This window comes from Eublepharis macularius, chromosome 2 (assembly GCF_028583425.1).
Source record: "Eublepharis macularius isolate TG4126 chromosome 2, MPM_Emac_v1.0, whole genome shotgun sequence".
NCBI classification, from domain to species: domain Eukaryota; kingdom Metazoa; phylum Chordata; class Lepidosauria; order Squamata; family Eublepharidae; genus Eublepharis; species Eublepharis macularius.
The window spans coordinates 46961065-46985274 of NC_072791.1; the positions used below are offsets into that span (position 1 = coordinate 46961065).

The 24210-nt window shown below is 41.4% G+C and overlaps 2 protein-coding genes across 2 annotated transcripts; one reads left to right on the forward strand and one right to left on the reverse strand.

The window, feature by feature from the left end:
* Nucleotides 1-1927: 1927 nt before the first annotated feature.
* Nucleotides 1928-10700, reverse strand: PNN (pinin, desmosome associated protein). Its single transcript, XM_054971756.1, has 9 exons — nt 10502-10700; nt 9404-9475; nt 8475-8543; nt 7506-7578; nt 7324-7418; nt 6832-6907; nt 5568-5723; nt 5168-5306; nt 1928-4217 (listed from the first exon to the last, which is right to left on the reverse strand). Exons 1-9 carry the CDS (start codon nt 10612-10614, stop codon nt 2941-2943), a joined length of 2070 nt encoding a protein of 689 aa, XP_054827731.1. The 5' UTR covers nt 10615-10700; the 3' UTR covers nt 1928-2940.
* Nucleotides 10701-14289: 3589 nt separating this feature from the next.
* On the forward strand, nt 14290-23941 carry TRAPPC6B (trafficking protein particle complex subunit 6B). The gene is made up of 6 exons (XM_054971851.1): nt 14290-14669; nt 16275-16342; nt 18731-18848; nt 21551-21634; nt 22339-22432; nt 23650-23941. The coding sequence occupies exons 1-6, from the start codon at nt 14574-14576 to the stop codon at nt 23679-23681; spliced, it is 492 nt and encodes a 163-aa protein (XP_054827826.1). The 5' UTR covers nt 14290-14573; the 3' UTR covers nt 23682-23941.
* Nucleotides 23942-24210: the final 269 nt, after the last annotated feature.

Here is a 24210-nt window from a genome sequence, read left to right on the forward strand (position 1 = left end):
CTTTATGGCTCTCAGATTGGTCCCTTTGTCAACCTAAAGTCCCTTGAAATGGTCGTCTAAATTTCTTAGATCCCTATTTGGTGCGCCTAAATGCATTTCCAATGTAATACTCAGGCAAGAGGCCGGTCTACCCAGAGTAGAAACAAAAGTTTGGGAAAAAGCAGTATCACTCTGGCTAAAAATTCACTACAAGCTGAAGGGCCTAATACTCTTCCTTCTGGCCTCGGACCTCTATCCCATTTGGTCTACACAAATTCTTAGTAAGATCAAACAGTTTGGTTTAGTCCCAGATCTCTTTCATGGAAGCCTACAAATGGCAAGAACTTCCATTACACAGAGACTTCTTGATACTGAATTACAAAATGAAGACGCTCTGCTGCCCAAGAACTTCAAACGTCTAAAATCCACCCCCCGTTTTACTGCTGCTCCTTACCTTTCCAGTATCACTTATGAGCCTTACAGATCGGCATTCTCCAGAGTCCGATTTGAGGCACTTCCTTCTGCCATATTGCAGGGTAAATTTGCTTGTGTGCCAATGCATGAACACCTATGCCCATGCATGACCAACATGGTGGAATCGGTCACTCATGTTCTTATTCTGTGAACTGTATCAAGAGGAAAGGGCTTGTCTTATACTGCCTCTCGTTTAAATTTAACCCCTTGCAGTCCTATCTCAACTTTAGACCAGAAATATTGTGCAACTTCCTTTCAGAATACACTCGGAGCTCAGTGACTTATGCTGTGGCCAGATTGTTCCTTAGCCATTAGGCAACACAGACTCCTTTTAGCTGAAAATGTGGTATAATTGCTTTTGCCTTTTTTTCTTAACTCTTTTATCTTCATTGCTTTTATCTCATTAATTCTTCCAGCACTAATGCTCTGATCTTATTGTTATGCCCTGATGTAATATCTTATTTATCACAGATTTGTTTTGTTTTACTGGCTTTTGCTGTAATAAATGACTGACTGAACCAAGATTTTCCTTTGATCAAGGTCAAAGGAAAAGTCTGTGGAAGCCCAGTAGCAAAAGATGCAGGGCAGCTCTCCATTTGGAAGGGAAAACCACATATGGAAGCTTCCCTAGACACCCACCTACTCCATCTCCTTAATGAAGCAAAAATACAGCCAAACTATATAGGAGAAAAACCAAACCTTTTGGCTTTTCATATGAACTTACAAAAGTACTACCATAAATTTAACCCTTCAGGACCAGGGTCATGAAGTCTGCTTCTCAGTCTGCTTCTCAACACAATACAAAGTGCTGGTTCTTACATTTAAAAGCTGCCTTCTCCCATACTATCCAGTGCACCCCTGCCTTCAGATAAGGACTTTATTAGTAGAATTAAGTCTTATTTATTTATAGTTTGCTTTTCTCACTGAGACTCATGGCAGATTACACTGTGTGAGTCAGCAGAGTGAATTCCAAAGACATTTCTATAAACAATGTAATTGGGTATATAAACACAAATTCGCAAAGCTTTCAAACGAGCAGGAATCTTAAAAAATGCCAAACATGGCACAAGTAATTCTGACATATTAAACAATAAATTATCCAGTAGGATCATACTTACAGCAACAGACACTACATAGAAACAAAGTTTACAGTCCCTATTCCTTTACTTATGAATCCCTTTGGGACCACTTCCTTAAAGTACAGTCCTCCTATTTGAAAAAGCCCTCTTGAATAATTCAGTTTTGCATAGTTTGGGGAAAGACAGGAGAATAAGCACTTTCCTGACCTCTTCAGGCAGCCAGTTCCATGGGGTCTTCCATTTATACAAGGTGTAGGCTAAAGTCAGCAGTGACTGTGGGAAGCACAAGCACAGCGTGAACGATGCTGCATTTCTACTAAACAGGAAAGTCACCTCTAAAACCAAATGGTCTGGCAATCGTAAAGAGCTTAAAGAAATGTAAATGTTCAATATAGTAGTATATAAAGCCACCTTTATTTGGACTTTTACAGAATAGGCCAATGAACACACTCGTTTTATAAAAAAATTTAAAAACAGTTACTCTTTTACACCAGCTGCACCTCTGTCAACATGCTCAAATAGTTACAGAAATTCCAAATCTGAGCCCAATTTCCCCATTCAACAGTTACTCTTAACACACAACATATATCGTAGTCCAGATGAATATAACAGCGCAATGCAAATTTTATTGGCATTTGAAGGTTAAACTTAGTCAATGATAACCTAGTTTAGAAGTGATCTGTAATCTTTCAATACATAGCAAAGCACAACGGAAATGGAAGTTTTAAAAAAGTATTAATTTAGCAGTAGGGGTAAGTATGGGCATATGCACAGCAGTTTCTAAGATTCTACCTGTCTAGGTCAATTGTAACTACTGATGTACCTACTTTGCTCCTACATATGGACAATAAGCTCATTGAGGAACATCACTAAAAGCTAGAATTTGTATAATGAAAGAAAAGCCTAGATTATGCACAGGTGTGCACTCCTTTACAGGGCTTGGGAATTCACCCTGTCAGCAATTAGAGGGGAAGAGTCAATTAGGCAGAATGGTAGAATTGTGCATGGAGTATGCCAATAAAGGATTTCTATGAAGTGGCAACAGGCTAAACGTAAAATGCACATTTATTGCTACAAAAAAAGAAGACTTATGGTACATTAGTAAATCACACCAATTTAACAGATCTACTTATTAAAATATACAGACTCTTAAGTAAAAGGTAATTGAAAAGATGAAGGGGTTGTTAAGATTTTTATTTGTATACATCTGGGTCTTCACATAATTTGATAAGTAACAGTTTACAAAATCATGTAAAAGCAAAGAATTTTCTCGTAGAGTTCTCCATTTCTCCAAAAGATTTTTTACAGCATGCAATTAAGGCAGCCTTTTCTTCCTCACATGGAATCCTTTCACTCATCAAGTAATCTTCTGCTGCAAAGATTAGGCTAAGAAGCCTGGTTTCTTCTGTTAACGCCTTTTGTCTTTCCTGTCTGATTTACGGTCTCTTTCACTCCGTGAAGTTCTTTTGCCTGACCGACTACTTTCTGATATAGACCTCTTTCTGTCGGACCTTGAGATTTTATCCTTTGATCCTTTTGCATCTCGGCTGCTACCTTTTGAAGACTTGTGACTTCTATCTACTCCTGAATTATCCCTTCGTTTCCGATCCAAACTCCTCCTCCGCTTTCTATCCCTATTATGACCACGTCCTCTGCTTCGACTCCTGCTCTCACTGCTACTAGAACTACTGCTACTTTCTCGACTGCTACTTCCACTAGTGCTACTGCTGCTGCTCGAACTGCTCCGACTACTACTGGTGCCACTACTAGAGCTGCTGCCACTACTACTACTTGTAGAGCTAGTACTACTTGTGCTACTGCTAGTGCTCCGACTCTGACTCTTGCTAGTTTTGTTCCTTGCTCTGCCTCTGCTCCTGCTTCTAATCTTGTGCTTGACTTCTGTGGTTCCTGCCTGTGCCTGGTCTGCCTGAGTGTCAGGCAGCTTCTCAGGCACTGCAGTTTCTTCTTTGACTACCTGAGGATCTTGATCTTGAATGGATTCAAATAATGGTGGAAGCTGTGGCCAAAGCACAGACTCTGGCTGAAGCTGGGCCTCAGCTTCCTCTACTGGAGTGGATTCAGGCTCCTTTTCTTCTGTCTCCTCCGGTTCAGCATCAGCTTCTGGCTTGCTGACTTCCTCTCTCTCCAGGGAAGTAACAGGATCTTCCTGCTCTGGCTGAACGTTACACTCCACTTCTGGTTCGATCTCCTTGCTATTCTCATTTTCTAGTGGTTCTGCATTATCTGCCTCACCACCCACCACATCCTGCTCACTATCTACTGGCAGACTGTTTTCACCTTCCTCTTTCAACAACACAACGTTTTCATGCTGATTATCCTGCTGCCTGTTCTCTTTAACCTCACCTACCTCTTCTACTTTAACTTCCATTTCCTCTTTATGTTCCTCCTCCTCTTCCTGTTCTAGCTCCCCATCACTATGACTAGCACCTACCTCTTTTTCCTCCCCTACCTCTTCCATTTCTACATCATTGCTCTGATTACCTGTCTCCATCTCTTCCACCTGCTGAACCACCTTACCCTCTTCCTGATCCTTGTTCTGGTCTTCTTTCTTTTCTTCCTTCTGCACCTCCTGATGTTCTTTTTCCTTCACAGATTGCCGTCTGGGCCTGGCCTCCATTTTGTTAATTTGCTCTGCAAATTCAATGCGCCTACTTTCAAACAGTGCTGAAAATTAAGAGAAAACATTAAGTTTAACATGAAGGGTCACTTGAGTTTACTCAGATCTGTGTTGTGAGTCAGGCTCTCATTTGTGGAGAAATTGGTGCTGCCAACATCTGAATGCTGCTATGCAAATTCTGTGAGCAGCAAACAAAACAGTTTACCAATAGCCACAAGGAAGTATATTAGAGAGGGACACCCAGAATGACTGAAACCTCGTATTTGTAATATTGTGGAACATATTTTTAAAAACTCTTGTCAAGAGCAACAGCTCAACAAAATCTGAAACTAAACTATTGGAGCTGTTTCACAAACTACGTCTACATTTCATAGGAACCCTCTGTTCTAAACATGCATCAGTTACAGGCTGTGCTTTAGGATCTAACTACATGTTTTCTTTGGGAATATCCCTGGGTTGGAACAGAGGTGCTGTGGGAGCTCTACACTTCCTAAGCATGACAGCCCTTGGATTTAGACCATGGCATATGTGGAGCTGAAACTCTCCCACCATTTTACTGACCTGAAATGGTGCGGGTGGCTATTTACCCCACTGAGGTCTGCATGTGCACTAATGAGCTGCACATTATTTTCTACAAGGGGATGAACACTGCCCTGATTCCCCAGGCTATTACAGGTTGGGAAAATGGTACAATGGAGAGGTCTCCACCCCCCACCGCCATGGTCCTGATCTGAACTGGGCCCTTGCGTGCCAGGGAAGTACAGAAATTCAGAACATACTTTTCCATGTGACCTGAAGACAGCCCTGGAGAAAATGTACCATGTAGTTAGGCCTTCGGCAGTAAAAGTTTCAAACAAAAAGATAGTCTTATGTGCATGCATAAAACACCTAAACATAATTAATCACATTACTACCTTGCCAACACCAATTTAACTATTACTACTGAAACGTTAAAGTGCTAGCAGAGCAATACATATATACATATAACACGACATACCGTTTAACTTTTTCTGAGAATCGTCAAACTGCTTCTGTGTAGCAGGACACATTCTGCCAGGAATGTAGAATAAATGAGGCTTTGTCTTTGTTCTTATATATTTAATTATTTTGGCGTTATGTTCATTCCATACCTCTTGCTGGTAAACAAAAAAAGCATATTAGTTACTTTAGTAGCAGCCTCAATACACAGCAAGCTTGCAAAGGACTGTGGCTCTGAGCACATGCTTTGCATGCAGGAGGTTTGAACCCAACAGTTCAGGAATTAGAAACCACGCCCCTCCCCCTTGTCAGGGATCCCTGAAAGCTGCAGCTAGGTAGACACCACTGAGATAGTTGGATCAGAGGTTTAACTTGGCAGAAGGCAGCCTGATGAATTCATATGCTGAATTCAAACTAACCAATTGAGCAAGTTCAACTTTTTGTTCCAAAAGCCGCAGCTCTGTTTGTTTAGCACGTCTTTCCTCAAAAAGTTCTCGTCTCTCATTTTCAACTTGTTTTCTCTCTTCTTCTGCTTGCACTTCAAGTTTTTGTTCAATTTCTTGTCGCCTTTTTTGCTGCAGAAGAGACAATGCTTTTATATATACTTAGCAATAACAAATTTAGATATGATTATCACAAAATGAAGACAATTTTTAAAAATTTGATTATGAACCCGTGATCCTGGATCAATATTAAAATCTTGTGTTCTCTCACATCTAAAGTTGCAATCCTAAGCACACTTACTAAAATGTTCAGAGATCCACAAATATACGTTTGTTTAGAAGTTAGTATGGGATGGAGCCAACTTTTCTCCAAAGATCCTTCCTTCAGCATTAGTGGCTCCTCCATTTGAGGAAAAGCCACGTAAGTTGGAGGAAGACTTCAAACTTTGCTCAGTGGAGTGGTAGGACAGAAGTAGGATCTACACCACTGTTTCTAGTAGGCAATACGGCTTGGGTTTTCTTGCTTCTTGTTAAACAAAACTTCAGCAAGGGGTGGGGTTTACAGAGGGAGAATGATCAAGTACTGTATTTATTCACATGCAAGACTAGGGTTTTTTCCAGGTATGCCATCAAAAAAGGGAGGGGGGGGGAAGTCATCTCACATTTGTGTCTAGCAAGTAAAGAATGTGTATAACTTGGGGGCGTGGGGAGAATGTTGTCTTTCATTCAGCTGTCTTCCTTTTGAGAAATGCAGTATTATATACACTTGAGGCAATACCGGTCCTCCAAATCATGATGCTAAACCTGACACCAATTTGCTAGAGGCACTGCCTGCCTCTCCTACGTAATTTTTTCCTGTTATTTTTTGCAGCTCAGGGCAGCATACACAGATCTATTTTATCCTAGCAACAACCCTGTGAGGTAGGTTAGGCTGAGAGTGTGACCAGTGCAAAGTAACCCAGTCAGCTCACAGGTAAGTGACACAACAAACCCATGTCTCATATTTTATCAAGTTCTAAGTGTATTTAACTTAGCTAGTTTGGGCCAATCATATTTAGAAATTCTTCCCATTTGCCTTTCCACATGAAAATGACATTCTGAAAAAGATAGACATACATCTGAAACTTCTGAGCAACCAAAAGCAAGACTCTTTCCACAAGTGGGATATGAACTTCATTGTAAGGAAGCATTTAAAAACTCTGTCCTCTAGTTCAAATTTCTAGGGACTGAAAATTAGTACCCTCTCAGTAGCAACTGTAGATTCTTGTTTGAACTTCTGAAGAGTACCCATCAACAGGCCAAATATACGCCGATTCCTAACAGAATACAGAAGAAGGAAGAAAAGCATGATTACTCCAGACACTTAAGGAGTATCATAACAAGATTTTCAAAGAGCAGCTGCCAGCTACCAATACAGAAATTATAAAACAAGGTAACAGATGACATGACAGAAAAAGCAGATTTGAAAACATGTTTATCAGGTTGTGTAAATTTCAAAAGCAAAAAGATGATAAAGATAAAACACGGGACAGTATTGGAAAGTACGCTAAGTCCCAATAACATCAAAAACAGAAATGCTCAATTTTATGGAATAAAAGAAGCAGACCTCTAGCTGTAGCTTTACAACTCTGTATCAAAACTAGAATGGCATTCACTCCTGCCATCCTGAGGCTGTACTAGTTCTTGTAGTTTGAAAACACCTCATGTCATATGAAACGCAAATCTCATATACCTTTGTTTCCCTTTTTCATCCATGTTTTGATCTTGAATAAGGTCTCGACGTGTTCGCTCTTTGGAGGTAGCAACAACAGAAGACTGCAACGCTGGCTGCAAAAATAGTACAAAAACATTAAATTTAAATTTTTATGTATTTCTGCCCTCCTTTCCCCATACGAACATTCAGGTATACTTTACTTTTTTAACATCATCATCCTCTGCGTCGCTTTCATGGCGTGATTCTCTCCTCGTTCGACGCTCCCCAGCCAGCCTAAATTAAGAACAGGTCAAACACTGGCATCGTAGCAATAATTTAAATGGGATTAAAAATATCAACAATACCAAAGAAAAACCCAGTGGCAGCTTAAAGGTTAACAGTATTTATCCCAATAAATATTGGGATATTTTACACTTTGTATCTGAAGAAGTTAGCAGGATCAAGATTTAGTGCTTCTAAATCTATTTTGATCCAACCTTATTAGCAAGTTGCTTACTGGGATCTACTATGTTCACTGTTGATGACCAGATGTTTCAACTTGCACTACTTCCTCTGATGACTGCAGCTTCCTGTGCTTAGTGTAAATTTTGCAACTTTAGGGAACACCTTTGCAGGCAGCACAGAGACCTACAGTAGAAAGGGAGGGCCAGGGGATGTCTTGATTCCAGAATTCAGAAAATAAATATGCATCTCTGTTTCTTCATGAGATATCCATGAAATTTTTTTCATAACACTTCACATATAATTGATTTCTGCACAGACATTTGCCAAAGCATAATGTAGTCCTAAGATTATGGAAATAGCTGCTTAATGAATTTGTTGCTTTATTATGATGAAAGGAAAAACTCCATCACAAACCACTGATCTTCATGCTTCTATAGAAAATGTTGACGGACCACAATTCCTACACAATATATTCAAGGATCTCTCTAAGAAGTGCATGGGGAGAAAATGTTTCAACCAACAGCAGAGCTGCTCCCCAAGCAATGGATTAGTCTGTTAATGGGACACTTAGATTAAACTGTATGTAGCATATCATGATTTTCTATTGTTGGGAGGAAGTTTTTTTTTTTTTACACTGTAAGCTTTTTGAGTCCTCCCTGAACAGAGGCAAGTGGGTTTAAGGCACCTAAAGAGAAGTCAATCTCAAGTCTTTGTTTTTCACCCACCTATTGGTCGCCCCTTCTAAATCCCTCTGTTTGGCTGGAGGTCCTCCTCCGCTATCCGAGAATCCACGCCTGAAACAAAGCAGAAGTGTGCATGAGATCAGTGAAATACAGTGAACATCCAAGTTTCCACATAACCTTTTACAGAGATGAATACCTTGTTTCGCATGCGAGAAGCTTTAGAACAGGTGCTAAATTTGCCACATCTAATGGGAAAAGCTACTATCCCAAGCAGAAATAAGAGAGGCACATGTAGCCTCTATGACACTGAGATGTTTCAGGCAGCAAAGTAAAATCTTACAATGAAGAGATGCACCTATCTTTCAGACTAACGTCAGCAGCCTCTTATCAGCTAAGAGAAACATGTGCTGATATGGTCCCATGCTCTGCTCTATTTCTACTGCCGATTTTGTGCTACAAGCAACATCAGGGAGTAACATCAAGACAAGAGGTCAGGAGCTTTAAATGGCTGCTAAACCACTGAATGAGGAGCAGCTGCACAAATGAATAGACTGGATTTTCAGCCATGAGTAGCTATCTGAAAAGCAAATTAAGAACATCGACCTGCCTTGTTAATAACCAGTGTCTTCATATTATTCTAGTATTTTTGTTGTAATGTCTAAGCCAATTTTCAATACAATCCCATAATATGAAATATACTAAGAGCACCTTAATACTCTGCACCACATTAGTTTTAATTTTGAAGCATATACCCCATATGAAAGCATTCACGACAGCTACACAACCCAAAAGAAATCTGCAGAAATTATCATATGGTTTGCACACGTTATATAAGTAATTTTACTGAAAGCAGTAGTGACAAAGCAGTAAAGTGACACAGCATAAAGTGAAGCAGTAAAACGATACAGCATAAGAACTGCCCAGCATTTCCCTTCACAACCAGTTTCATACATTGGGATGCCGATTCTTACCTCAGCAATATATTTCCTCGCCCCCTACCTCCACCAGGGCCTGTGAGGGTCAACAATCTACCTTGAGCAGGCCTAGAAAACAAAGCTACAAACATTAGATAAAGGAAAACAAAACATCGATGCACATTCAAAGAATATTTCAGGAGTTCTCACATTTGGAGCCGCTGCACTTCCCAGAAATATGGGCAGCACTAGGCCACCCTCAAGAAGCATCCTCCTTATAATAATATACTGCACTTATATACAATTCTTCTAGACAGATTAGTGCACAACTCAGAAAGGTGTCAAATTCAGTATTATCTCTAGCAGCTAAACAGAACATTATTTGTTTAGCACATTTTTATCTTCTCCTTTTATCTTCATAGCAATACTATGAGATGACTTGAGGATTGAAAACAAGTGATTGAACCAAGACTGCCTAGCGAAATTCCACAGCAGATTGAAAACCTGAACCTGGGTCTGAAAGACCCTAGGATAACAAGTTTTTTGTTAAAAAAAATAATTTTTAATGCAACAAACACATATGCAAATACAAATTTTTATCGTACCTTGACAACATTTCTTAAAACATTTTCAAAACAGTAATTCATACGAGTATTAGCACAGTTAAAAAATAATTCCAGCACATTTACCGATTTAAACACATTAACCCCTCTTTGTGATAAAGTTCATGTATAACGAAACAAATCTCTGTAGATTTAGAAATCCGAGCTCTTGGGATAACGTTCTAGCCCTTATCACCACGCTGGCTACTTCCTTCCCCTTCATCACTTTTTTCTCACCCCTGGCCTCACTTTCCCAAAAGAACTCGCAGGCTGTTTCTGACCACCCCCAGTTTCTAGCCTCGGCTGGCCATTTCCGATACGAAAACGCAACTCGCACTACAGCTGCCCTGTGCAGTAAAAACGCACGAGAACCCCCTCCCCCCCCCCACCTTGCTTGAGAACTGTAACAAAAGCCCAAATTAGGTCGTGAACCTAAGGAAGAATTAGCTGCAAAGGAGTCCCTTAGTTGGCTAACGAGCTTCTTTGGCTCCACTTACTATCGGCCTCACAGCTGCTGCCGCCCCCCCCCCGCCCGGCCTCTCCGGAGCCTCACCGCACATCGTTGGGGTCCCTCCCGGTGAGCTTGCGGATGTTCTCATCGACGTGCTTCAGGCTCTCCTTCGCCTTTTCGAGCTGCTCCTGCAAAGCGCGCACTGCTACCGCCATCCTGGCCACCACAGCGCGGCCTACCCAGCAGAAACCAAGGCCAGAGGAACCGCGGGGGGGAAGGAATAGGCGGGAGAGGGGAGAGGGCCGGCTCACCCCATACGTCACGCGTCTCCTCCAAACAACTTGCCAATCGTCACTCAGAGTTTGGAGCGACAATTCTATTACCCAATAACTGCTGAAAATCCCTACCGTATGGCCGCCTTATGCGTTTAAGTAGCATCAGAATAATCCAATAATCGGCTTTCTCTTTGAGCCAATCACCGACCCGTTTGTTTAAGAGTGACAACCCTTCCAGTCACTTGTTTGGCTTAAAGCATCTGGCCAATCACCACATGCCAGAGCGGACTGATGTCTAAATTGCCAATCGTGGTCCACTAGACAGCGGAGGTGGGGGTTTTGCTCTTTCTTCTCTACACGACCAGGTTCCCCCCTCCCCCGTTTTCGCGCCCTTTTCAGTTTATAAGGTGCTTTGAAGTTTAGGTTCAGTGCCATGAGCGAGTGGGAGCATTGTGTTATTTTAACTCGTTCTTAAGAGTAAGGTGATGTGTGTTTTTGAATTTTGCTTTGACGGGCGCAGCTTCCCATAGACTCTATTGTCCTCTAGGCTCCTGGAGGCTGTATTTAACTCATTGGAAATAAATTTCATTTAACTCTGGACCTTATTTCTAGATGAGAAAAAAATTAGGCTACTGTGTACAAAAGCTTTTTTAAGCAAAGAGTTAAGTAGCTTTATTTCTAAGTAAATAGGCGCAGCTTTACTTATTTCACACGAGTGAAATAGACTATAAATAATTCCAGAGGGATAGTTTGTTTCAGCAAAAATAAATAGGATACTCATGGCTCATAACAGACCTAAACAATTTCATTCCAGCATACTCTTGCCTCTGACAAAGTGAAGTCTGAAAACTTATGTTGGAATGCAGTTTTATTTGTATTTAAAATGCCACAGATTTCTTTTTATTATAAAAAGCTTGGTCAGACATGCCACATTATTTGGATCTAAGGAAAGCAACTAAAAGGTAAGAGTAACCTGCTAGTTTGACTGTTTTTGTCATAACAGACCAACTATCATATTGTTTGTAAAATTTCACAGATGCTTTCCATCTATATGTAAACTTTCTAAAACATAATAAAAACAATAGGTAAAACACCAGTAGAAAACTACCCTAGCATGTTCAGTAATATCAGTTGGAAATATTTGCAGTTAAACATTTCCAGTTGGCAGAAGCTGCATGACTGGGCCAGGCTCGTTGGTGAGGGAGTTCCACAGGTTGAGCACTTCAAGAGAGAAGGCTCTGTAACCTCTAATAAAGAATTACCATAAACAAGGGAAACTGGGCCAAGAGCACACCTGATAAAATGAATGGGAGGAGGAAATGCTCTTGAAGGTGTTGCACAAAAGTGCCTTCCCCCTTGCTCCTTCCAATTCGCCTAGCAAAAGAGAGAGACAGACAAGGGCTGATGTAAAGAACAACATATATTTGCAAATAGGGTACAGGCTACAAAGTGAGCTCAGAGTGTACCAGAGAACAAAGGAGCACATGCTATTTTTAAGGGCTTATGGCATCATTTTGGAGAAACGAAAGTCACATTCAAAATAAACATCTGATCTCTTTTACACCTTTAGATTGGCCATTCTCCATTTCTCAGTCTCCCGACAGCTTTATTACCCTCCTTGTCTTCATGGTAGCATCTCTCTCCATTCCATAACTTGTTACTTTTTGCACACACACACTTCTCCAAAGGGAGGGGGAAAACTCATAATTCTCCCTTTGTCTCTGCCTCTGCCTCTGCGTTTCAGGAATGTCCAGTTATCTATCTCCTGAAGACTAAACTTCTCCCCTCTTCTTTGGTATGTAGGCAGAGAGGCCCTGCGGGGACTAGTTATTTAAGACATGCATAGAGAATACATTTTGTGTCTCTTACTAGTGTAAATTCATGATTACATGATTGATCCAAGATCTCTACTAAAATTTGCTAATCCCACAAATCCCCCCCTTTGTTTCTTTTGAGATTTCTTATCACAAGTGAAACACTCTGCATTATTAAGACACTTATGCATAGACACATGTGTTCTATATACTGATGAACAAATTCTGTAGCAGGTACCAATATTTCACAAGACAGTGTAAATTATATGCAAGGGAATATAGTTTCAATATGTAAGCATTGCCCAAAGAATCCAATATTAATCCCTAATAGAAGTACAAGAAAATACATAGAAAAGCAATGTCATGAATAGACATCAATTAGTCACAAAGGGTAGTGCTGCAGCAGCATAATCTGGAGGGCTAATAGTTCAAATGGTCTATCTGGGATGACTTCGCTTATGGTCAGGATTTCTGAAGACATTCAGAGCTTCGGAAGGAAGAAACTGAATTGGCAAATAAGAATCTAGCCCACTAGAGTTAAGAATCTTTTTAGCACTCCACCTAAGAGATGAGCAATTGTATTCAGAACTAGCTGAACCTTTGGAACTGTTTTCAAGGCAGTCTTCCATAAAACACATAGTAATCCAAATAAGAGTTTACCAAAGCATGGGAAGTGGAGGCAAGTTCATAAACTAATAGAACTGGTTGCACTATTTATGCTATTTTACAACACTTTCCAGCTACTGAAATCAATATTTGTTTATAATATTTCTATCCTGCCTCTCAAAAACTATAAGTAAGAGCATTATGAAGAAATTGATTTTCTAAATTGTGAGAACAATAAACTTTAAAAAACAATTTTGGAACACCAGGCATGAGCGTACCAGTTATGTATCAGTGTACTTAGTATGTGATTTGCAGTTAGCTAATGTCTGTTGGTGGTGTTCTGGGCAGTGAGTTACAGCATAAACCAGTGCTGTTAGATGCTCTTTAATCTCTCTCAGCCTCACCTACTCCATAGTGCTGTTGTGAGATTATAACATTCTGGGATTTGTGAATTCTAGAATTTGACCAATTAACATCTCTACAGAGACATAGACTCTTATCTCTCTACACTTACTGATTTCTGCTCTAATCAAGCTGCCTGGTAACCATGTACCTTTGCATCCTGACTCCTTTCTGTGACTCATCCCTCCCATCTCCTGACTGGGATATAAATGCTCAGGCATCTCCAGGGTGCATTGACTCTTAAAAGCTCATACCCTGAAAACTTTATTGGCCTCTGCCCCTGGACTCAAATCCTGTTCTACTGCAGACCATCACAGATACCCACCTAAACTATCATCATGGAAGGCACCACATTCGGCCACATAGAGTTGAAATCTTACGAAGTAAGTGTCTGAAGAAGGGACCTCTGACTCTCGAAAGCTTACACTCTAGAAATCTTGGTCTTTAAGGAGTCACTGGACTCAAATCCTGCTGTTCTACTGCAGTGCAGACCAACACGGCTACCTACCTGAAATTAACGAACTTTATTATAACTACGCGCCTGAATGGCAAGAGCATTGGATCGACAAGTACTTAAACTTTTTCTTCGTTTGTGACTATGCAATAATAACAATACGTCGTGTGTATCTTTCCGAGCATTTAAAGCTTTTCCCGAACGTGGCCATTCTCACCAATACACGCACCATCTCGCGATATTTGAGTTATTTAAAGTAATGGTAGGATGGGGCAGCATTGGAAAGGGGCACTCCTGTATATATTTCCTTGATAGTCGGGGGAACATGCAAAGGATCGAGGCGCCCAAAAGAGAATTCCCAATTGTGCCTCTCCAAGCCACCCATAAGACTTGGATCCTACGTCCATTTCTCTAGAGCCTTCTCAGTGGCTCTCCAGCCTTCCAGTGTTGAGAGCGCAGGCGAACTGAGGCGGAGACTAGCAGAAACCCCGCCCGGGAGCCGCAGCCGGTAGACGCGACGAGACAGGTCGGTCTCGGGCGCTAAGGAGGGCCCGGTCGGCCGTGACGGGGTACGCGCCGGAGAGTGGCCCTGGCGGGTCCTCTCCAAGCGGGAAGGGGTCGGCATGAACAAGTCGGAGATGGCGGACGAGGCGCTGTTCCTGTTGTTGCACAACGAGATGGTGTCTGGTCTGTACCGCGCTGCGGAGCAGGGCGACGGGGTGAGTGAAGGGGCGGCGTCCGGCGCTTCCCAGTTGAGAGAGGGAGATTGTAGTGAGTCCAGCCTAGTCTGGATGTGAGCTGTGGTCTTATGGCCCCGTAAGGACGCTCAGAGCGGTCGTGGCACCGAGCCCCAGGCCAGCTGGGCTGTGCCACAAGGAACCTGCAGGACTCCGGTTTATTTCGGCTCTGTTCAGATGGCCCTCGGGACTGGGCGCAGGAGCCCTTTGTTGCTCAAAAGCGTCTGTTCCTTCAGATTCCACGAAAGTCTCGAGGGGGGCAACGGATATTTCTCAAGCTCTTCCACACATCCCCCACCCTCCCCTCGTGGCAACAGTGGTTTTAGGGTTGCCCCATCTTTCTGGCTTTGCTGCATGAACAGGCTGGTTAGACCTCATATTCAATGTGTAGTTTCCCTTATTGGCAAATGGGGTGGGAGGAGGAGAAGCCTCTTTCTCTCCCCCTCAAAGTTGAAGCAGAGAGACAAGTCCTACAATCCCATGCAGAGTTACTCTGATCAAAGCCCATTAGTTTCAGTGAGTTGAGACTGGGATAAGGCTGTGTAGGATTGCTCTGTTGGTGAACTATTAGGAAGTGAGCCCCCCATTAACTTAATTAGTGCTTCACTTTTGAAAATTATAATCCAACGGGTCCTATTTATCTGTTACTCTTCTATAAAGCCATGAATTGATTTAACCAATTCTGCCTGTATGTTGCCCTAGTGCCCCACGATTGTTCCTTGCCTATAGTAAGTAGCAGGCTGTAATCCAAATGACAAAAACTGCCCTTTTAGAGGTGTTGGGTTTTGGGAATCCTGCAAGAGATCATGCTGTTTGAGTAAGTAGTAGGCCTTTCATAAGGAACTTGTTATGAGTTGGCCATTGCTTTTAAAAGATATTTACCAGAGTTTTATAACATGGAACTGAATGCACTCTCATTCCTCAACTGAACAGTGTGAGTGTCACTCTGTTTTCTAAAATAGCAAAGGAGAGCACACTGTACAAGTGTCACAGGAAATTGATGTAGACATCTTATTTACTTACTTCATTCATACCCTGCCTTTCTTCCCAGTGAGGACCCAAAGTAGCTTACATCATTTCCCTATCCTTCATTTTATACTCTCAATAACCCAGTGAGGTAGGTTACACTGAAACCGAGTAATGGGCTCTAGGCCACCCAGCAAGCTTCTGTGACAGAGTAGAGATTCGGACCTAGGTCTCCCAAATCTTAGTATGATGCTCTAATCACTACACCACATAGGCTCTCCATTGCAAGAACTGTTGTGGCAATGAACTAACAATGGAATCTTCAGCATCGTTTCACTCTTCTAACTCCATTGACATCGGTGGACTTACAATGGTGTAACACTCAGATAAATGAAATAAAGAAAGAAACTTTGCTTAGGATTGTGCTGCAAGAGTGGGGAGGAGACCTGGCTACACAGGCCCATTCAGTCCTGCAGGTTACTGAGTGATATTGTGCCAGTCAGTCTCACAATCTGATCTCAGGGTTGCATGCATGCTGCTCTCAGCATCTTAGAGAAAGGGCGGGATTGAAATGTGATAAATAGTTAAAAGATAAGTGAAGGGAAATGTTTGTACTTTCAGGAAAATGGACGATGCATCACAAAACTGGAGAATATGGGCTTTAGAGTAGGACAGGGATTAATAGAAAGGTGAGTAAAAACTACTTTTTCATACATAGCTTGACTTTAAATACTCAATCTGGTTCTGTATGTCTTTCTAGGAAATATATGATGATAACTTTCAAAAGATGCTGTTTACTTTGTGCAGGGACAGATTCAGGGGCAGGAGTACCAAAGATTGGTTGCATCTGTAGCACCCTAGAACATTTTCTTTTCTTTTTTTTAGCGTAGGAAAGAAACTGATATGGTACACAGATGCCATATTGCATTTTAGGAATAAATGTGGATCCTGAGTTTGAAGAAGCCGAACAATTACTGTTCTAGCCTGTTTTTGATTCTGTTTTTGAAATGCCCTGTAGGTCTCATTTGTGACTGTCCTCCAGTTTCGCCATTCAAATTGCTTTTTCTTTTTTGGGGGAATGTATTTTTATGTGGTTCATACATATTATTCTGGAGACTTTGAACAATGTGGTGGTGCTTTTGTTTCTGAAATTTAAAGTGTATAATTTGATTTGGTAACTGAAATCCCTATGAAGTTGTGTTCATATTTGAACTCTTTGTATTTAAACTATTTGATTGTCTAATATAGGGTCCCCACCTTGTTGAACCTGTGGGCATTTAATGAATTTTGAGACCAGGCAATGGGCACTGTTATGACTCCCTTTCTGTTGTGTAGTTAGATTTTGCCTTTAATCCTTCTCTTACATCCTCTGGGTAGATAGTTGCCACCAGGAATTATATTCCAAAATAAATAAAATTTCCCCTTTAATAATGTGTCCAACTATCAGGCTCCTTTGTGGGACTATGTGGCCCTGAAAATAGGAATGGGATATATAGGAATGACAGATATCCTGGGATAAAAAAAAGACCAAAATAAACATTTATTTTTACAAGAAGTGTATCAGTTTCACTCTAGTACTTAAGCTTGATGGTTTCAAAGATGGTTCTCAGTTCTTAAAGTTTCCTCACATAGGCTCAGTCACACAGGTCTTCATAAACTTTCTCTCTCAGGCTCACATACAGTTTGCTTCAGATATCAATTTCTCGCTCAAATACACATAGGCTTCCACTCTCAGGCGCACACACAGTTTGCCTGCTTTAGACAATGTTCTCTCAAAGACACACACAGTTCAGACTTCCACACAGGTTGTCTAACTGAACTAGAATGAGAATTCCTTCAGGCTTCCACACAGGTTGCCTGCTTTGTCCAGACCCAGCATTTCTTTCAGAAATGCATAGACAGTAACACCCTCAGGCTACACACAGCTTGCCTGCTTTGCTCAGACTGAATCTTTTCTCTCCACTCAGTAACTAAAAACTGCATTCACTCCTCCCACACTCTGTTATCAACCAGTCATCTCACTCACGCATCCCTCTCTTGCACCTCCACTCTTCATCAGTATCACACCAAACATTTAAAGAAATGCACACACTTAAATCATTATAGGCACCACTGCAAAATGGCTGCCAGGAGGGTTGGAGCCACATTCAAAACACTGGAATGCTCCACAGAATGTTTGGAGGTTCCAAGCCAAGCAACCTTTTATGATGGAGGCAGTGGTTTCCAAATAGATCGCTCCTGGCCTCCTACTCTAGTGAAATAGATGAAAGCCAGGGTTGGCTCTTTGCTTTGGAGAAGAATGAAGTGGGCACCAGGAAACACATCAGTGCTTTTAAAGAACAATTAAAAGAGAAAACAATTTAAAATAGTATAATGGAACTTTGATTTGGGAAAGGAATAAGTGTGCATAGTTAATAGCATCACAACAACTGTTATTACATTGGGTAGAGGCAGTGCTTTTTTTCTAAAAAAATGTTTAGGGATACTCTGAGTACGTGGGAATTCCAACATTTTAAAATTTTTACTTTCTCTTGTTAGATTCACAAAATGTTTAGGAGTATGCGTCCCCCCAGAAAAATAGCACTGGGTAGAGGTAAAAAAAGCATAATGAAAGTAGCTGTAGCAACTATGGGCTTAATTTTCATGTCCCTTAGATTTTCATAGGAGAGTTAAATGTTCAGCTATCTCCCACTGAAATCTGTGATGCCAGTGTTTAATGCTTTCTGGATTGTGCCTGTACTTTTTAAGTAAGCCATATAAATTTCTTTTACACATAGCATTGGATCCAGCAAATGGAATGGAAGAGAGGGGCTCAGTTTTCACTAGTTTCTCCCTTTCTGCACCAGACCTTCCATTCCATGTTCATGAGGTTCCAGGGGCGGGGTGTGTTACCTGTCCCTCAGGAGCAGCATTTCTGAGAGTGGTGACATATTTGTGATGTGCTGAAGGAAATTGCTTCTGTCAGTGGACATAATTGGATTAAAGGCATATTTTGTTACCAGAAAGGATTATTGTATTTGATAAGTTGCTTCAAAATAATTAACAAAATACCTCTACTCTGAATTGGCTTCTTTTAGGTTTACCAAAGACACTGCCAGATTCAAGGATGAATTAGATATAATGAAGTTTATTTGCAAAGATTTTTGGACTACTGTTTTCAAAAAACAGATTGATAACCTCAGGACCAACCATCAGGTATTAATATTGTGAATTTGTAGAGCCATTGGGCATGTTGCATACCTGTGTTGTCTACAAAATAGAAAGTTGTAATTACATATACTTGACATAGTTTGAAAGAGAAATATATTGATTTTAGCTCTGATCCTACAAGGAGCTGAAATTATAGACTTAAACCTTTCAGTAAAATCATGTTATGCAGCTGTTTCTGGATTAGACCATTTTCTACTGTAGGTGGAGATATGCTCTCCCATCAAAAGAATTCACAACACAGAACATGAACATGTATAAAGGTTGATCTCCTTATATTCTAATTTTCTATGTATTGGTAGGAGTTTTTTTTAAACAGTATCTTGGGATCATTCAAACATAGGACCCCATATTGTCCAGGAATTCTGCTTTTTCTAATAACATAGGTGGATTCTTTCTTTAGAGCAGTATTTGTAGAGTTGCATTCCATTCATCTGTGTCCTTTCAAAGAAAACAAGTATTGTATTGCAAGGATAGTTCTTGTAGCCTATTTGTTAGACTTACAGTGTTGGAAGGCAAGGCCAACATGTAAAATAGAACAATAGATTGAGGATCTTACAATACAAGGAAAATTACAAGCACCGAAAAACACACCTCTCAATCAACCTGGCAATCATACAGGGTAAACAGCTCATTTTGAGGGGGAACACACTGGAACAGCATTCCGGCAGTTCCCCCAAGTCAGTCTCGTCCACGTGACTTTAGGGCCGTTTAGGCCTCAATTGGGGCCAAAATAGCCCAAATCTGGGCCAAAATGGCAGGTCGGTGCCAGGTGGGGGAACCTTCCCCTACCTGGCACCAATCCGGTTCCAACCGTTTCAGTCCTGATCCGGGTTGAAACAGGCCCCAAATGGCCATTTTTTGCTGTTTTGGGGCTGAATGGGCCTGGATTGGGTCGGCCTCCCCCACCTGTTATTGACCCGACCCCGGTTGTTTCAGCCCCAATACTGGTCCAAAAGGACCCAGATCAGGGCCAAAACAGCCCGGACTGGGTCAGTGCCAGTCAGGGGAGGGTCCCCCCGCCTGGCTCCAGCAGGCCTGAAAGGCCCCAAATGGCCACTTTCAGCCATTTGGGGCCATTTTCTGCTGGGATTGGGGCCAAAATGGCTGGGATTGGGTCGGTGCCGGGCAGGGGAAGCCTCCCCCTCCTGGCACGGACCCAGTCCTGGCCATTTCAGCCCTGATCCGGGCCGAAATGGACCCAAAATTGCAATTTTCTGTCATTTTGTCCCCATTCCCACTGGGATCGGGGCCAGAAAGGCTGGGATTAGGTCGGTGCCAGGTGGGGGAACCCTCTCCTGCCCAGCACTGACCTAGTCCTGGCTGTTTCGGCCATTTTTGGCCATTTGGGGCCCATTTCAGCCAGGATCAGGACCAAAACCTCCAGGATTGGGTCGGTGCCTGGCAGTGAACCCCTCCCCTGCCCAGCACTGACCCAATCTGGGCCATTTTGGGCTCGATCCAGGCCAAAACGTGCCCCAAATGGCTGTTTTGTGCCTGTTTCGGCCTGGATTGGGGCCAAAAGGGCCCTCATCGGGCCACTGCCAGGTGGGGGAACACTCCCCATCTGGCAGCAGCCAAATCCCGGTCATTTCGGCCCGATCAATGGCTGTGGCATATGCTAATGAGTTCCTGCAGCTCTTTTTCTATGAAATGACCCCTGAATATGAGACAGAGTGACAGTCATTAATGGTTAAAGTCTCTTCACATACCCACGTAAATGTTAAATTCATGGTACCCAGTACTGAAAGAGAATTTTTAAAAATGGCAATGGTTGGAAAATCTTTTTGCGCGAAGTACACAGAAGTTTTAAAAGTTGAAATAAAATTGAAGTTAAATTCTGAAGATGGTCTTTCTTGAGAGAGATGTGTGAGCTGAGAGGTACAAATGCAGGATCATGCATGTAAAGACATGTTGAACTGGTCTAGCAAAACCAACACACGGCATCTATTTCTGTATGCTTGATTCCTCCATCCAGCTAGGAATGTGTTCCATGTGCATATGATTCCTAGCTGGATTGGGATGTTACTATATTTTTTATTTATTTATTTACATCATTTATAGTCTGCCTTTCTTATTAAGACTCAAGGTGGATTACACAGTATGAGGTTAATACAATCAGTATCAAGTACATTTCAATACAATACCATAAGGTAAACAGATACAAGTTTAAAAGACATAGCATTAGCAAGGATCGAAGACAGAGTAGAAAAAATACTGAAGCAAAACATAATCAATTTTAGGACTAACATTAGACAACATGGAGCGCTGGTTGTACATAGGAGTACATATTTAATGCAGCAGATAATATATAAGGCAAAAATAGTGATGAAGTCTGTGATCCCCAACTCGTTAGTGAAGCATCTGAGACCCCATCCCTACAAGACAGCCCTCCCATTTGAGTAAAAAACCTTTTTGAATAGATTGGTTTTGCATTGTTTACGGAAAGCCGGGAGAGTGGGGGGGAACATAGGGAGGAACATAGGGAGGGAGGCGGTCCTGTAGGTATGCTGGACCAAAGCTGTGAAAAACTTTGTATGTAATAACTAATACCTTGAACTGAGCATGGTAAATGATGGGTAGCCAGTGGAGCGACTGTAAGATGGGAGTGATGTTCATGCTTCTATACCATTCTTCTGTGACTAATCTTGCCTTCTGTCTGAAATGGAGATGGTTATTCATTTCTGCAGGGTATCTATGTACTCCAGGACAACAAATTTCGTCTCCTGACTCAAATGTCTGCTGGTAAACAGTATTTGGAACATGCACCTAAGGTACGTATTTTATCATACCCTATGTGGGTTAATAATAATAGATACAAAACTAGAGTTCTTCATTCAGTTGAAACTCAAGCTCTGTGAAGATGTTCTTTTCTATGTCTTAAGTGGGGAGGGGGATCATAATCAAGGTAGTAGCCTCTAGCCCTTCTGCACATCCATTGTCTGCATGTTGGACATAGCATCTGCGCTGACTTGCATGCATTTGTGTCTACGGATCTGTAGAGATTTGGAAGAGGCTGCCACAAGCATGACCCCCTCCAATATGTAAATAGCTCTGATGAACGCTTGCAGGGAGTTCTTCTCAAAACTGGAGAGGGTAGAAATGGTCCTAAAATGTTTTTAAAAGATCTTTGAATAGAAATACAAACTAATAGCATTGATCAGAATGATCCACATGTACACTATATGGAAACAGATTATTGCAAGTTAGGGGAAGGGATGTATACTTAGCCTGTCCTGTGCAATGTCCACTGGTCACGTGGTTCATTTCTTTGTATGCATGCTAGTATTAACAGGAGGAGAGGTGTGCTCATTGACCCTCTGTCTGTACTTCTTGCATGTGTGATGAGGTTGTTATGTGAGTCAGTCTGCTTTTAGGGATGGCTTCTGTATGCGTAGCAGATGCAATCTGTCCTGACTCCAATAAGCAAAAATGTGATCCTTTTTAGCCATTCTTTTAATGTATTATTACATTCCAGTATTTAGCATTTACTTGTGGATTGATCAGAGGTGCTTTATCAAATTTGGGAATAAAGAGTATCGTGACAGCGGAAGTTTCTGCAATGCCTGCATGTAAGTGCGCTTTTAATTTGAAGGGGAAAAAAGCTTTAAAAATTAAGTTGTGCCTTAATTTAAATAAATTGTTGTTGGGTGCATTCTTTAAAACTAGTGAGACCAAAGACTAGTTGTCAGCAGCTGTAAAACCGTTGCTCTTAAAAGATTGTTATGAGAAAGAAAGACTATGATAAAAGCAATCAAGGCTGGATTAAGACATACTGAGGCCCTAATCTATGCCACCACCACGCCTTGCACAAGGTAACTTATTTGTATTTAAAGGCTCCTCGGAATCAGAGATCCTAAACTGTATAGCTTACTTATTTTGTGCATAAATCCAGCTCTGAAAGAAATGAATTCTAGAGTGGAAAGAAGTGTTGTTTTTGCTGATTTCCAGTTTAGCTGTACAAGCTTAAAGGACTATCCACAGACCTTTCTAAAACCCAAAATGTAGATGTCATCATGGCTTGCTTTGTTTGTTCTCTCCGTGCTGAGCCAAGTTTAATATGGCTGTGGTTTTGGACTGCTGGAGTGGTTGTGCAAGGCTTCTCGTAGCCCTCTCATGTATCAGTTAGAGAGTCTTTATGCATTGCGTTATCTATCTTTTCGGTTGAAATATCCAGGGATCATGAAGCCTCTAGTCTTCAAGCCATTTTTGTGACCTTGTAAAAGGAATGTAGCTTTTACATCTTATTGCGGATGGGGACCCAAAGGAGCTTATTATTTCAGTTTCTTCATTTTATCCTCGTGCAACAACCCCGTGAGATAGTTCGGTCTGAGAGTGATAGGTACAAGGTAATGGGATTTGAACTTGGGTATTCCAGTTCCTAGTTTGACATTCTAACCACTAGCAATGCAGTCCTAAGCAAAGTTATATTCGTCTAAGCCTATAGACTTCATTAGGCTTGGAAAAGCACAGTTCTACTTAGAGATGCACTCCTCTTGCAGAAGATGGACCAGCTCTGGTTTGTTTCAATATGGTGGGATGTATTGTCGAAGGCTTTCACGGCCGGAGAACGATGGCTGTTGTGGGTTGTGGGTTTTCCGGGCTGTATTGCTGTGGTCTTGGCCAAGACCACAGCAATACAGCCCGGAAAACCCACAACAGCCATGGTGGGATGTATTGAATAAGATAATAGAATAAGCTGTTGCCTCAGGTAACTGCATTTCTTGACCTAGATGAATATTGGTTTTTGCTTAATTTATAATTTTCTTCTGTTTTTTTTTTTTGGCAGGTAAATTTCAGGTGATGATACAGAAGATTTAGAACATGTATAAAACAGAATACCTGCCTTGTAATATCTTTTAAATGTATATTTATTTATAACTGTAGTTTGATGCAATGTCCTGTGTTTATGCGAAACATCTGTTCTGCCAAACTTTCTAACATGCTAGTTCTCAGATAAGTGATAAGTATTTCTCTTGTAGATTTTTAGTAAATGTTCCATTTGTGCATGTTTCCAATACAGTGTATTTTACAAGAATGTAAAGGTAGAGTTGGAAACCTGATTAAATACAGAGTTTGGATATCTGATTTGTTGCTTTGGTCCAGCAGTGAAGATTTAATTGAGCTGCCTTATAAATGGGCAGACTCTGAGCTACCAGCTTATCAGCATCTTTGGAAATATTATGTATTTGCTGATGGGGATTGTGAACAGCCTTTTCTTCCAACTGAGGGAACCCACACAACTTCCTATAATTTGGGGAATTTAGGTTTATTTTGAAATATAAACTTTCTTTTCAGTTGCTAGATGTTCTTATGGTAGCAAGTGTAAAGGCGTCAGGTTCTCTGCCAT